Source organism: Diospyros lotus, chromosome 4 (assembly GCF_014633365.1).
Source record: "Diospyros lotus cultivar Yz01 chromosome 4, ASM1463336v1, whole genome shotgun sequence".
NCBI lineage: Eukaryota > Viridiplantae > Streptophyta > Magnoliopsida > Ericales > Ebenaceae > Diospyros > Diospyros lotus.
Window position 1 is genome coordinate 41,600,765 of NC_068341.1, and position 10,652 is coordinate 41,611,416.

At 36.1% G+C, this 10,652-nt stretch overlaps 1 protein-coding gene across 3 annotated transcripts; it reads right to left on the minus strand.

The window, feature by feature from the left end:
* Nucleotides 1-214: 214 nt before the first annotated feature.
* Nucleotides 215-9,422, minus strand: LOC127800727 (uncharacterized). Of its 3 annotated transcripts, XM_052335507.1 has the most exons (7): nucleotides 9,252-9,407; nucleotides 3,181-3,222; nucleotides 2,968-3,082; nucleotides 2,387-2,483; nucleotides 1,783-1,869; nucleotides 478-628; nucleotides 215-257 (listed from the first exon to the last, which is right to left on the minus strand). In XM_052335507.1, the coding sequence occupies exons 1-6, from the start codon at nucleotides 9,310-9,312 to the stop codon at nucleotides 494-496; spliced, it is 537 nt and encodes a 178-aa protein (XP_052191467.1). In that variant the 5' UTR covers nucleotides 9,313-9,407; the 3' UTR covers nucleotides 215-257; nucleotides 478-493. The 3 variants fall into 3 exon arrangements, with proteins under 3 accessions (XP_052191467.1, XP_052191466.1, XP_052191468.1); XM_052335506.1 differs by having other exon boundaries at nucleotides 215-628; nucleotides 9,252-9,405; XM_052335508.1 differs by lacking the exon at nucleotides 3,181-3,222 and having other exon boundaries at nucleotides 215-628; nucleotides 9,252-9,422.
* Nucleotides 9,423-10,652: the final 1,230 nt, after the last annotated feature.

Below are 10,652 nucleotides of genomic sequence, written 5' to 3' on the forward strand. Positions count from 1 at the left end.
TAAAACTAAAAATTGACATCTATATATATGTCAAACTCCACTCTTATAAAAGGGGAGTATTTGCATTGTTGTTCATGCAAAGAACAACCTCAATGCACGAACTTTGTAAGGTTAGAAGAGGGTCGACTTTCTATGCAACCACACTCTTGTACCAGCATCACTGTCCATCTGCTACTTTATTTTTTTCATTCTTCTTTTCCATATCAACATCAGATTGTGCATAATCTCAACCATGCAAAGGGCGTTCATAGATTTAGCTGATAAAAGAGAGGAGGTCACCATAAGAGACTCAAATTACAGACATTGAATCTCACTGTTCATACAACAATATGAAGGTAACTGGATATGAAAAGACTGGGGACATCAAACACTCTCGCTTGTAACAGACAATAAATTTAACCACTATAGGGTCCTTGAGATCAGGAAGAACATTTACCAAAGCTTCCAGTTCAACAGGGTCACAGCATTTCATCTTACCAAAGCTTGGAGTTTATCATACAGAAGCTTCGAGTTCATCAGGGTTCACAGCAGTTCCATTTGGGTCATCATCGGCATGAAGCTGCGCAGAGACATCGTCTATGGCAGAATTGAGCTGTGCAATCTTCTCAGTCAGTATTTTACGTGTCTTCTGTCCTCACCAAGGCAAACAAACCAAGTAAAATGAGTGTGCTATTAAACACAAATCAGCGATAGTAGTCTGCTTGATCAAGATCAAACAATTCCCAAAAATATGATGAAAAATAATTGCACGATCAAGGACACTTCAATCCCAAGAAAACGGAGAAAACAATGCTGAACCACAAATAGTCAATCGTTTGATGAATCAAAATCTAATGAACTATCTTTTTATGTTTTAAATGTCATCATTGTCGTTAACTATGGTTGGGTAAGCTGGCAACCTAATAAGATGTACAAATCTTGGCATGATGAGTTGGAAGCTAACAAGAACATATATAAAGGATGGAAATAGATATAATGTGGATATGTTACAAAAGATCAATCAAAATATGGAGACACAACAGACAAATAAAAAATAAAAATAAAGGAGGCAGGATAGTCCTGGATTCCTAGTATTTACTTTATAGAGCCCAATGATTTACAAAGAACAGGAAGACAGTAGTTTTAAGTTTCCAAAAGTAGATCCTAGAGGAATCGTACAAAAACAAAATTGTCTTTATTTTTCTTTTTTCTTCTGAGTTAAGTTTAGGCTTCCGTATTATTTTCTTCAAACATGTCTCTTATGCCTGTCCCCACTCCAGATTGTCTGCAGTTTAAAAGCAACTAAAAATTTATCAAGACACAATGCATATCCAGAACATAGCTCAACACATTTCAGGCCGGCCATCTCCAAGTTTGCCCATTTTTCCTAGGTGAGAGAGTAGTGCGCAGGCGGGGGTGGAAGAAGAAGATGGTGAAGTGAAAAACATAAGTTACTGACAAGAAGAGGGAATTTTAGTTCAATGCTATAGGCATCTGCAACAAACCAACAATTGCAATGCTGGTAATTGGCATGATTATAGCTAAAGGTTGAGACAAAGGATGGGTTCAGACTTCAGAAGAACATTGTTGTCAGTTAATTTCAGGAGATGATCAGTGCAGCACAACATAAAGAAAAATGGTTAGTAGATAGGTGGCTGAATCCTATTCCAACCAAGAGTCAGACTTATTTATTGCAACCATATGACGTATGTATTATCCTGTAAGGACAAAGAAAGCTCAAGAGAGGTAAAAAAAACCACTGAAATAACATTTCTAAATCAATGCAAAAGAGGAAGATCTCACCTCCAAAGCTTTCTCTTCATCATATATGAATTTTGGCAGCTTTCTCATCAGATCTTTCCTGTCAGCTCCTGCCAGTGCCTTGCTGATCTGCAACATATACAACACATTATGACATAAATAGAGTAAATTCTTTATCACATTCTTGCTGTGCAGTGATATTCTTTTGCTGTCAATGAATGGCTACATAAGTGCAGAAGACATATACAACCATCTAAAATAACATCTTTTTAAGATGATTATGTAAACAATATAAGGACACAAAGTACAAACCCTCCAGTACTATGCTCAGTACCCTAACTGCTACTTCAGAGCACGCTAACATAAACATCCCCGAAGTTAACAATCAAAATACAATATTCACTCCAATTCCTTGAAGTTCAACCAGACAATGATATATGCCAGATGCAGAGTAAATTAGCAGTTCATGTAGGGGGACAGAAAAGGGCACATATGCGTATGGCAACAACTTTCAAAAGAAATTCACAGGAATTAGGTTATCCAATCATTTGAAAGTATCCCATCGACCAAGAATCAAACTGCCACAGGCTTTGCTAAATGAATCCACATTTACTGAATAGACAATGGTTCAGGGGTTTGTACATACCTGGGGTGCATATATACAACCTAGCGCTCCAACAACAACCCCTCCCAATACAAAGCCACCCACAAAAATACTTGCAGTATTTGGTGTTCCACCATCCCTGCAGCATGTCAACACAAGAGTAATGATTCTCTTTTCTTTTTTTTTCAGTAAGTACAAGATTAATAATTGTCTCAGGGAAGATAAATATTCACATAACATGATAAGTAGCTAATGCTGACAAGGACAACAGAATGTTCAAGGACTGAAACCAAAATAGAATTGATTGAAAATGATCATAAATTTAAGGTCAAGATTAAAGACTATATTTTATCTTCTCCATTAAAAAGGTCATGCCTGTCTGAAATGGTGAGCATACTAAATCATATGCTTCTCAACCTTGTTGCAAGGATTTCAAAAGAAACCTAAAGAGGCAATTGATGGTTGCATTTAGTTGTAAGCATGATTTGTCCCTCTAAACAGGCAATTTCAGCTTTTTGACCTTTTTCTTTTTCCTTCTTTTTTTTTTTTTTTTGGGGGGGGGGGGGGGGGCGAGAATGGGACTAAGAATCAAGATATCCATGTTCAGTTATAATTTTTTTTACCTTGCTTGCACTGTCAATGTCCTGTGCTTCGGTGCTTTTGCTTTGCCTTGTTGAGTGGTGTTGATAAACAATTTCCTGGAGCTAAAACATTGGTCCACTTGCATCAAAGACGAACCTAATCTCACACATTCCATTACAATGAAGAAGTATCAGAAATCCTGAACCATATACTATAATCAATTGAATGACAATGCTTGTTCAAACAATTAGAACCTGTTAAAAGAGGAGTGAGGGTAAGAGAGAAACTCAAAGAATCTAGCATCAAATCAAATTTATCCATCAGCCTTGTTAACTCCAGTTATCAAAGTAACACACAAAAAGACAAAAACTTGAAGTGAAGGCGCAGAACAAGGAATTAGGAAGTATACGGTAGAATAAATTGTTAACAAATGCAAAGCATATAAGCAAAACCTTCCCCTGCTTTCTCTCAGCCCAGACCACATAGGTTCTACTTCAACTCCATCTGCCGCACAACTGAACTCCAAAATCAATGGTTACAATTTCCTCTATGATATTGAGCCCTTAGGATAAAGCTGAAGTGCAAAGAAACCTGAATGTCCACATTATGAATTATGTTCTCCCAACCAGGTGGATGTCACTCTTAAAAATGCTAAAAGGACTCCACAGACCCTCTGTATGTTGATTTCTAATCTCAAAGGAATACTTTCGTAGGCACAACAATCAGGTGTCTGCATGGAATAAGATAAGCCTAGTCACATAGAAACTCCTAATTTCACATCATTTTATGTCAAGCAAAAATCCTACCAGGAATATATGTGCGCATGAATTTGGAGGTCAAAACACCAACAATCCAGGGCTTTCATGGTGTTCTTTGATTTCCAAGACCATGTCAACCTAGACATGGTCTATGGACACTCAAACTCAAATTTTCACTTTTCCATGCAGAGAAGATTGTCCACCTCATATCTGTACCTACTAGTTAAAACATTAATGTACCAGTATGTCCTTGTTGATTTTCTTTAATTGGACTATGGGATTGCCCATGTCTATGACAAGCAACATGAAATTTTCAATTAAATTCAGTGATTGGCTATCAAAGAAAACTGTATCACTGTGTGTTAAGGATTTGTGCAGAAGAGTTTAGCAGTGGAATGGACGGTAGGTACGCATCCTTGCTCCCAAGATACAAAAAATAGGAGATTGTACATGGAACCAGAATGGAAGTTGAGGAATTACCAACTTTTGGTTCACAAACTTGCTTTCCAGTGGATTCTTTTTCTTTCTTTTAGCATTCCACTGCTGTCCCAAATTTGTTAAAAGTTGGACATGTTCTCATCGTTTGAATTTTCTCAATTTTGTTTGGACAGTTTATTTTGTTATATATAGCACTTTCTCATGGTATGTATGGCATGGAATATTGGATAATAAGTAAAGCACCAACATGTGCAAAATATGAGCAGATTGGGGACAAGGATGTTAAGATGGATGAATGGCCATACAAGAAAAAATAAAATTAGAAATGAGGTTATTCATAATAAGATCAAAGTGACTCCTATTGAAGAAAAGATGTGAGAAACATGGTTGAGATTATTTAGTCACATAAAAAGAAGACTAATAGAGGCTCCCGTGAAGAAAGTGGATGGAATGAAATAAGTATCTAACAAAGGAAATAGAGGAAGACCAAGAACAAAAAATTTGGGTGGAAGACACTTGTTATTTTGCTCTTGGTTTGGTTTTGATGATGAAAAACATTATTTCTATATCTATGCCCTAAATCAATTTATAATATGATTTTGGTTTCAAAAGAAAATCAATTTAATTCTCAAAACATCTTGATGGAGATTGGAAAAACAAAGTTTTATGATTCAACAGAATCTCCTAAATGTGTTTCAAAATCAGTTTTAAAGTATTGGAGAAAATGGAGCAAAATGTTTTCAAAAACAAAGGAGAAGTTGTCGACCGGTTCTAAGGAACTATTGACCGCTTCTAACCTTGATGTCAACCAGTCAAAATCTTGCTCTCGGCTATGGGCGGTCAACGGCCTCTGCATCAAAATCAGTCGACCATTTTTACTCCTCATGTCGACCGATTTTCAAATTTTTGAACTAAACTATCGACTAATCCTATGAATCTATTGATTGTTTTTCTCGTAAACTTCTCTGACAACTAGTTCTGATGGCTCATTTAATGCCCCCGATTACCACCAACGACCATATTTTTTTGAAGCACTCATCAAGCACTATAAATAAAGGACCGGTGGATCATTTAAAGCTCTTCAAGAGAATTTATTACAAGTGTTTATTATTCATCTACACTCAAGTGCTCAAAGTGTTCATTTTTCTCTCTTTTAAAGGCTTTGATCCTTCATTGTATTAATTGCATTCAAGCCTTACATTTTCTCTCATATTCTCTCTTATCAAATTACTTATGTATTTTCCTAGCAAGTGTGCTAGAAGGCCTACATGAATTGTAGGAGGTTGTATTGTCTAGTCTTGGGGACTAGAGGGCCTACTTGTGATCAAGTAGGAGGATATAGTGAAGTGTTTGAAATCCTTAGTGAGGAGGTAAGATAGTGGATTAGGCCATTTGGTTGAACCACTATAAATCTTGAGTGTCCCTCTATTGCTTTCATCTTTCATTTCATTCATTGTGTTAAGCATTTCCACCAATTGCTATTTTTTTTTCTCAAAATCCTCATTTCTTAGCAAAAGGATTTCAAGTTCAATCAAATTTTTTAATTAACCCAATTCACCCCCCCCCCCCCCCTTCTTGGGTTGTGGTGTCATTGCTATACAATTATATCAATAAAGGCTTTATAGAAGATAAAGCTATAATTAAAAATGACTAATGAGCTAGAATTCATGTAGCTAGCCCCACATAGTGGGCTAAAGGCTTGAAAAATTATTGTTGTTGTTCCAAAAGGTTTTTTTTGTAGTAATAAGCATCATAGTGTCCAAGCTCAAAAGGTTACTTAATGCTTGCCCCTAAAAGTCGTAATCCCTCGGGTTTTGAGCATATAAACTTGGTAAGTTTTGTGTTCCCATTCTTCTGAGTTTAGTGGGTCATTTAGATTTTCCCTCTTCTAAGGGGTTCTCCACATAATTTTTCCTGTGGTTGGTGTTTTTCTTAGACACTTGATTGTAACTATGTTAAATGTTCTTCACTTAATTATTTAGTATTACTTGTGTCTCAATAGGAATTTGTGGTAGATCCATGTAGTTTACTAAAGATGGGAGGCAAGATGAATTTATCCAATGGGGCCCTATGACAAATGGAAGTGTCAAAATAAGGCCCTTTTTTTCACTAAAGTAAAAACCAAGTAAGCCTCAGATCTCTAAAAGTAAACGAAAAGAGAATTTTTACAAATTGATAAAGATTAGAGACATCCTTTGTGACATCTGATTATATGATTATGGCTAAAAAAGGAACTCTTTACTTTATAAAGTATCCTTCTCCAAATTTTAATATCATCCTATTCTTCACATCTCAAATGATCAACATCAAATATAAAGGAAGCAAAAGAAAAGCTCTTCTAATTGTTCTTCTTCAATCCTCCACCCTGCCAACCATGCATTACACCATCCATATCTTAGGAATAGAAAAAATTTCTTTGGAACCAAAGCAACTTCAAAGGTCCCCAGATACCACACAATAAATGAGAATTAGATTCATAATTACATTGGCCTAGGCAGAAATAGTTAATAAAAGTATGCCACCTCGGAATAAGCTTAATGAACTAGTATTGTGTGTTATGTCCCCAAAAAAGATAAAAATCAGCCCTAGACAGAGTCCCAGCTATCCAAACACCTTTCTACATTTAGTCCCCACTCCTTCACTCTCAAAAGCCCGTAGAAGGACTTCACCTCAAAGCTGCCTTTCGTAGATAACAAGCACTTCAACCTCAAACCACCCTTTCTTAAGACACAACTGAGCCTAAGAAATCATGATAATGTTGGCATGATTAGAAGAGGGGCATCCCTTTGTAACCCACTCCCCTGCCCCATTTGTCCTTTAGAAGACCATCAACTAGACAAATACTCATTCATCACTTGACTAAAACCAAAGCCACCACGGATCAATCAGGAACAAGAAGTCAATAAGCTAATGAAAATGCACGAAGGCTGAAAAACTACAGCTTCATCAGGAGGTCACTAGCAGCCACTTAGACAAGTTCAGAATCCTCAAATATCACAAGGGAAGGTCCCAGATGTATATCATTCCATATTCATTTTTCTCCTTTTGATTCATCCTTGCATGGTGGATGTGGAAATCCACAAGGCTGATGCAAACAGCACTCAGGACTTAGGTGTTAAGGATAAAAAGGTATTCATTTGAGATTCGTTACAGACAGAAGTTCTATGCAGCTACCCACAATAAGAAATGGTGAGATGACCTAATTCGATGTTCGTATAATTATATTCAACAGAAACAAGGCCCATGAACACAGACAGAACACCACACCAGCAAGTTAACCTAGAAAAGAAAAAATAATGGTAGAACATGCCAGCTGCACATCTACAAGTATAAACTTTATGCAAATTTGTTCATTCATTAACGTTACAAATACATTCATAATTTTATATTCAAATAATTTCCACATTTACATATTAAAAAAGGAAGTCTAGACAAAAGTCTTTATTTCAGAAATCTCTAATTTACGAACAAGTATGATAAAAGTCCACATTGTTTTATTTCATAAATAATTATTTTTCTGAACTTGTAATATGATTCAAATTTTTGTTTAAAAAATGGAGTTGCATGTTCTCCATAGCGGACACACAGGCCCGATAACTGCCAATGCCCAACCCAATGAATCACTTCTGCAGGCAACGTACATCTTAGTGTGACTTTGACCTGTACTCGATTAGATTTACACACTTCCACCCTAAACCACCCTCATTCACATAACTTTACTCCACATCCATCCCATTAGGTCTGTGCAAATTCAAATCGAGCTGGCTATTTTTTGCCATTGCCATCAAATTGGAAGGCAAAAGAACCAATTCATTCCTGGCACCATGTGAATCCTACCCTGCTATCAGAACCCCTCAACCCATAAAAGCAGGTTATATACACTAACCAATTCAAAATCCCGTTCACAACATCCTCCCCAATTTCACATCCCCAAAAATATTATTATACATACCAAAATGTAATCCAGGACCAAGCATTTTTACCGATAGCAGTTTGAAGAACAAAGGATATTCCACACCACTTATGCTCTAAACCTTCAGTTTGTTTCCCCTCACAATCTTAAAACTAGAAAGCCTCCTCACTAAACTTGAGGAAAACCTGTCCCAAGACCTTCCCTATGTGACATTCTCAGCTCTAAAGAATTCCCAAGAACTGAGTTGACCCACATCTCCAAAGCCAATAACCCATAAGAGAGTATCAGAATTAAATAAATTAAAATACTTAGGAGCCTACAAATATTTAAGAATCAACTTACATTTGGTCTATTTAGAAAGTACTTGCTCTCTAACACTTACATTATATAAGGATCCAATGCATTCAATATCTGAACAGTGAATAAACCGAAACATATTTTGAGAAAGCTTGAAAGATCATTGAAAGGAGCCACTTGTACATTGATTCATCGTTGGAGGTTCTACATACTAAGGATGTCTATAAGGCAGCCGTCGTCTATCATGAAAAAAATGACATATAGCTAATCTTAGTAAGCATGAGGCCTCCACCAAGAGTGTCAACTCAAGCTATAAACTTGGATTCTTGTAATCAACATCAAGCCATAAACATGATTTCCTGTAGTACTCTTTAGTTTGTCAACATGCAATTTCAGGTTGTCATTTGCATTACAAATTTACAAATTAGTTAGCACATCTTGGCGAATCCACCACATCAAACATTGAAACTTCATAACCCCAAACCCAAAACTCGAACATGTATCGACCAGTTCCCATAGCGGGATCTAATTTCTTTCACTAATCCCGTTCCCTGCCAAACACTGCGCTTTCAATCGCAAAATAAAACCACGAGAAAGGGCCAGGGCTCTTATTTTACTACAATAAGCACGACAACTGACACGAAATGCTCCAACATCTCCCTCCAATTTCAATACCGAGGCCCTGTAGTTCAGACAACTCGCTCAAACAAAGCCACTATTCAATAATCCAAGATAGCCACAACAGCTCTGCACATTCAATAATCCAATAACCTCTGCGCATTCAAGAATTCAAGAAGGCGACACAGAGAAACGGCAATACACATGTGCATTTCAGAATATTGAAGGAGTAATTATTTACACACACACACACACAAAAAAAAAGGGAGTAATCGACGAAGTAAAAATAGGCGGCAATTACCTGAGAAAAACTGGGTCCGTGGGTTTCTCACAGACACGAGTGAATTCGAAAGAACCGTCATCCTGATAATTCTACACCCAGAGAGAGAGAGAGGGAAGGGGAAGATGAATCTGAGCAAGCTCGATGATTTCGAAGTGTAATATCACTACTTGTAAGCAACTACCTTGAGAATATCGGCGGATGGCACTTGGAAACACCGGAGGCGAAGACGGGTGGGCTCCGGCCCAGTAAATAAATCAAGCCCATTATCAATAAAGGCTCGTTTATTGTTGGGCCTAGATCTCTGCTTGTCCAGACAGACTGGTGGGCTGAGATTTGACCGTCCACAACATTATCATGGTCTCCTTCTACCTTACAATACGTTTATGGGAAATTTTATTCACAATCACTTTTTTACTCTTCACAACTATTAAAAATATATTTTTATTTTTTTACTTTTTACAATCAATTTAATAACTTTTTACAACTAATATTTTACAAAAATACCCTCTTTCACACAAGCAGCCATTCACACACATTCATCTCTATAATACATCTTCAAATCTCAACAATTTCGATTCACAAATACAAACTTCACGAAACAAGTTTATAAAATAAAAAACACATATATACATACATAAACACATATATACAATATAGACATATAGATATATATTCTGCCCACTTTCTCTCTCGTCACCAGTATATGCGGCTGTCAAACACAAAAAATGAATGAAAATAAATAATCACACACTATATATATATACACAAAGACGCGCATACATATATATACACGCAACATGCACACAAACATATATATATACACACGTATACATATATGTGTGCGTATATATATATGTGTGTGTGCACGTGCACATGTGTTAATATATATATGTATATACAAGTGCAATTGTTAATGTATATATGTGTATTTTTTGTTGTATTAGTATTTTTTTGTTGTATTATATACATTGAATATGATATTTTTTTGTTATATTGTTTTCGTTTTGGAAATGATGGGTGGCGATTTTGAAAGAGATGGATGGTAGATAATTGATTGAGGAAGAAAGTGGATGTGAGGGTAAAAATGAGTTTTCAAAAGAGGGTATATTAGGTATATTAAAATATCGTTGCAAAGAGTAAAATTATGGCTGCAAATAGAATTTCCCTACATTTATATAAAGACATAATTTTAATAGACAAATACATCATTTATTATATATGATTATCTGTTTTGCTCTCCTTCAATATCAAGACTGACTTGATTGTTTGATGATATAGCGAATGATCAAGTCTTACCCCTTACAAGTCAAGTAAGTTTTGGACAAGGTCGAGGAGGAAGGGGATTTACTTTAATAATATTATTTTTTAAAAAATATTTGCAAAATAATATTGGCACAAAAATATTTACCAACAAATTAG

Bases quoted from the DNA above. Each gene is read 5' to 3' on its own strand.
- LOC127800727 (XM_052335507.1), bottom strand. From the start codon at position 9,312: ATGACGGTTCTTTCGAATTCACTCGTGTCTGTGAGAAACCCACGGACC. The intron at 1,870-2,386 runs GTATGTACAAAC...TATATGTTGCAG, and splicing joins GTTGTATATATGCACCCCAG to ATCAGCAAGGCACTGGCAGG. The intron at 629-1,782 runs GTGAGATCTTCC...TGGTGAGGACAG, and splicing joins ATGAAGAGAAAGCTTTGGAG to AAGACACGTAAAATACTGAC.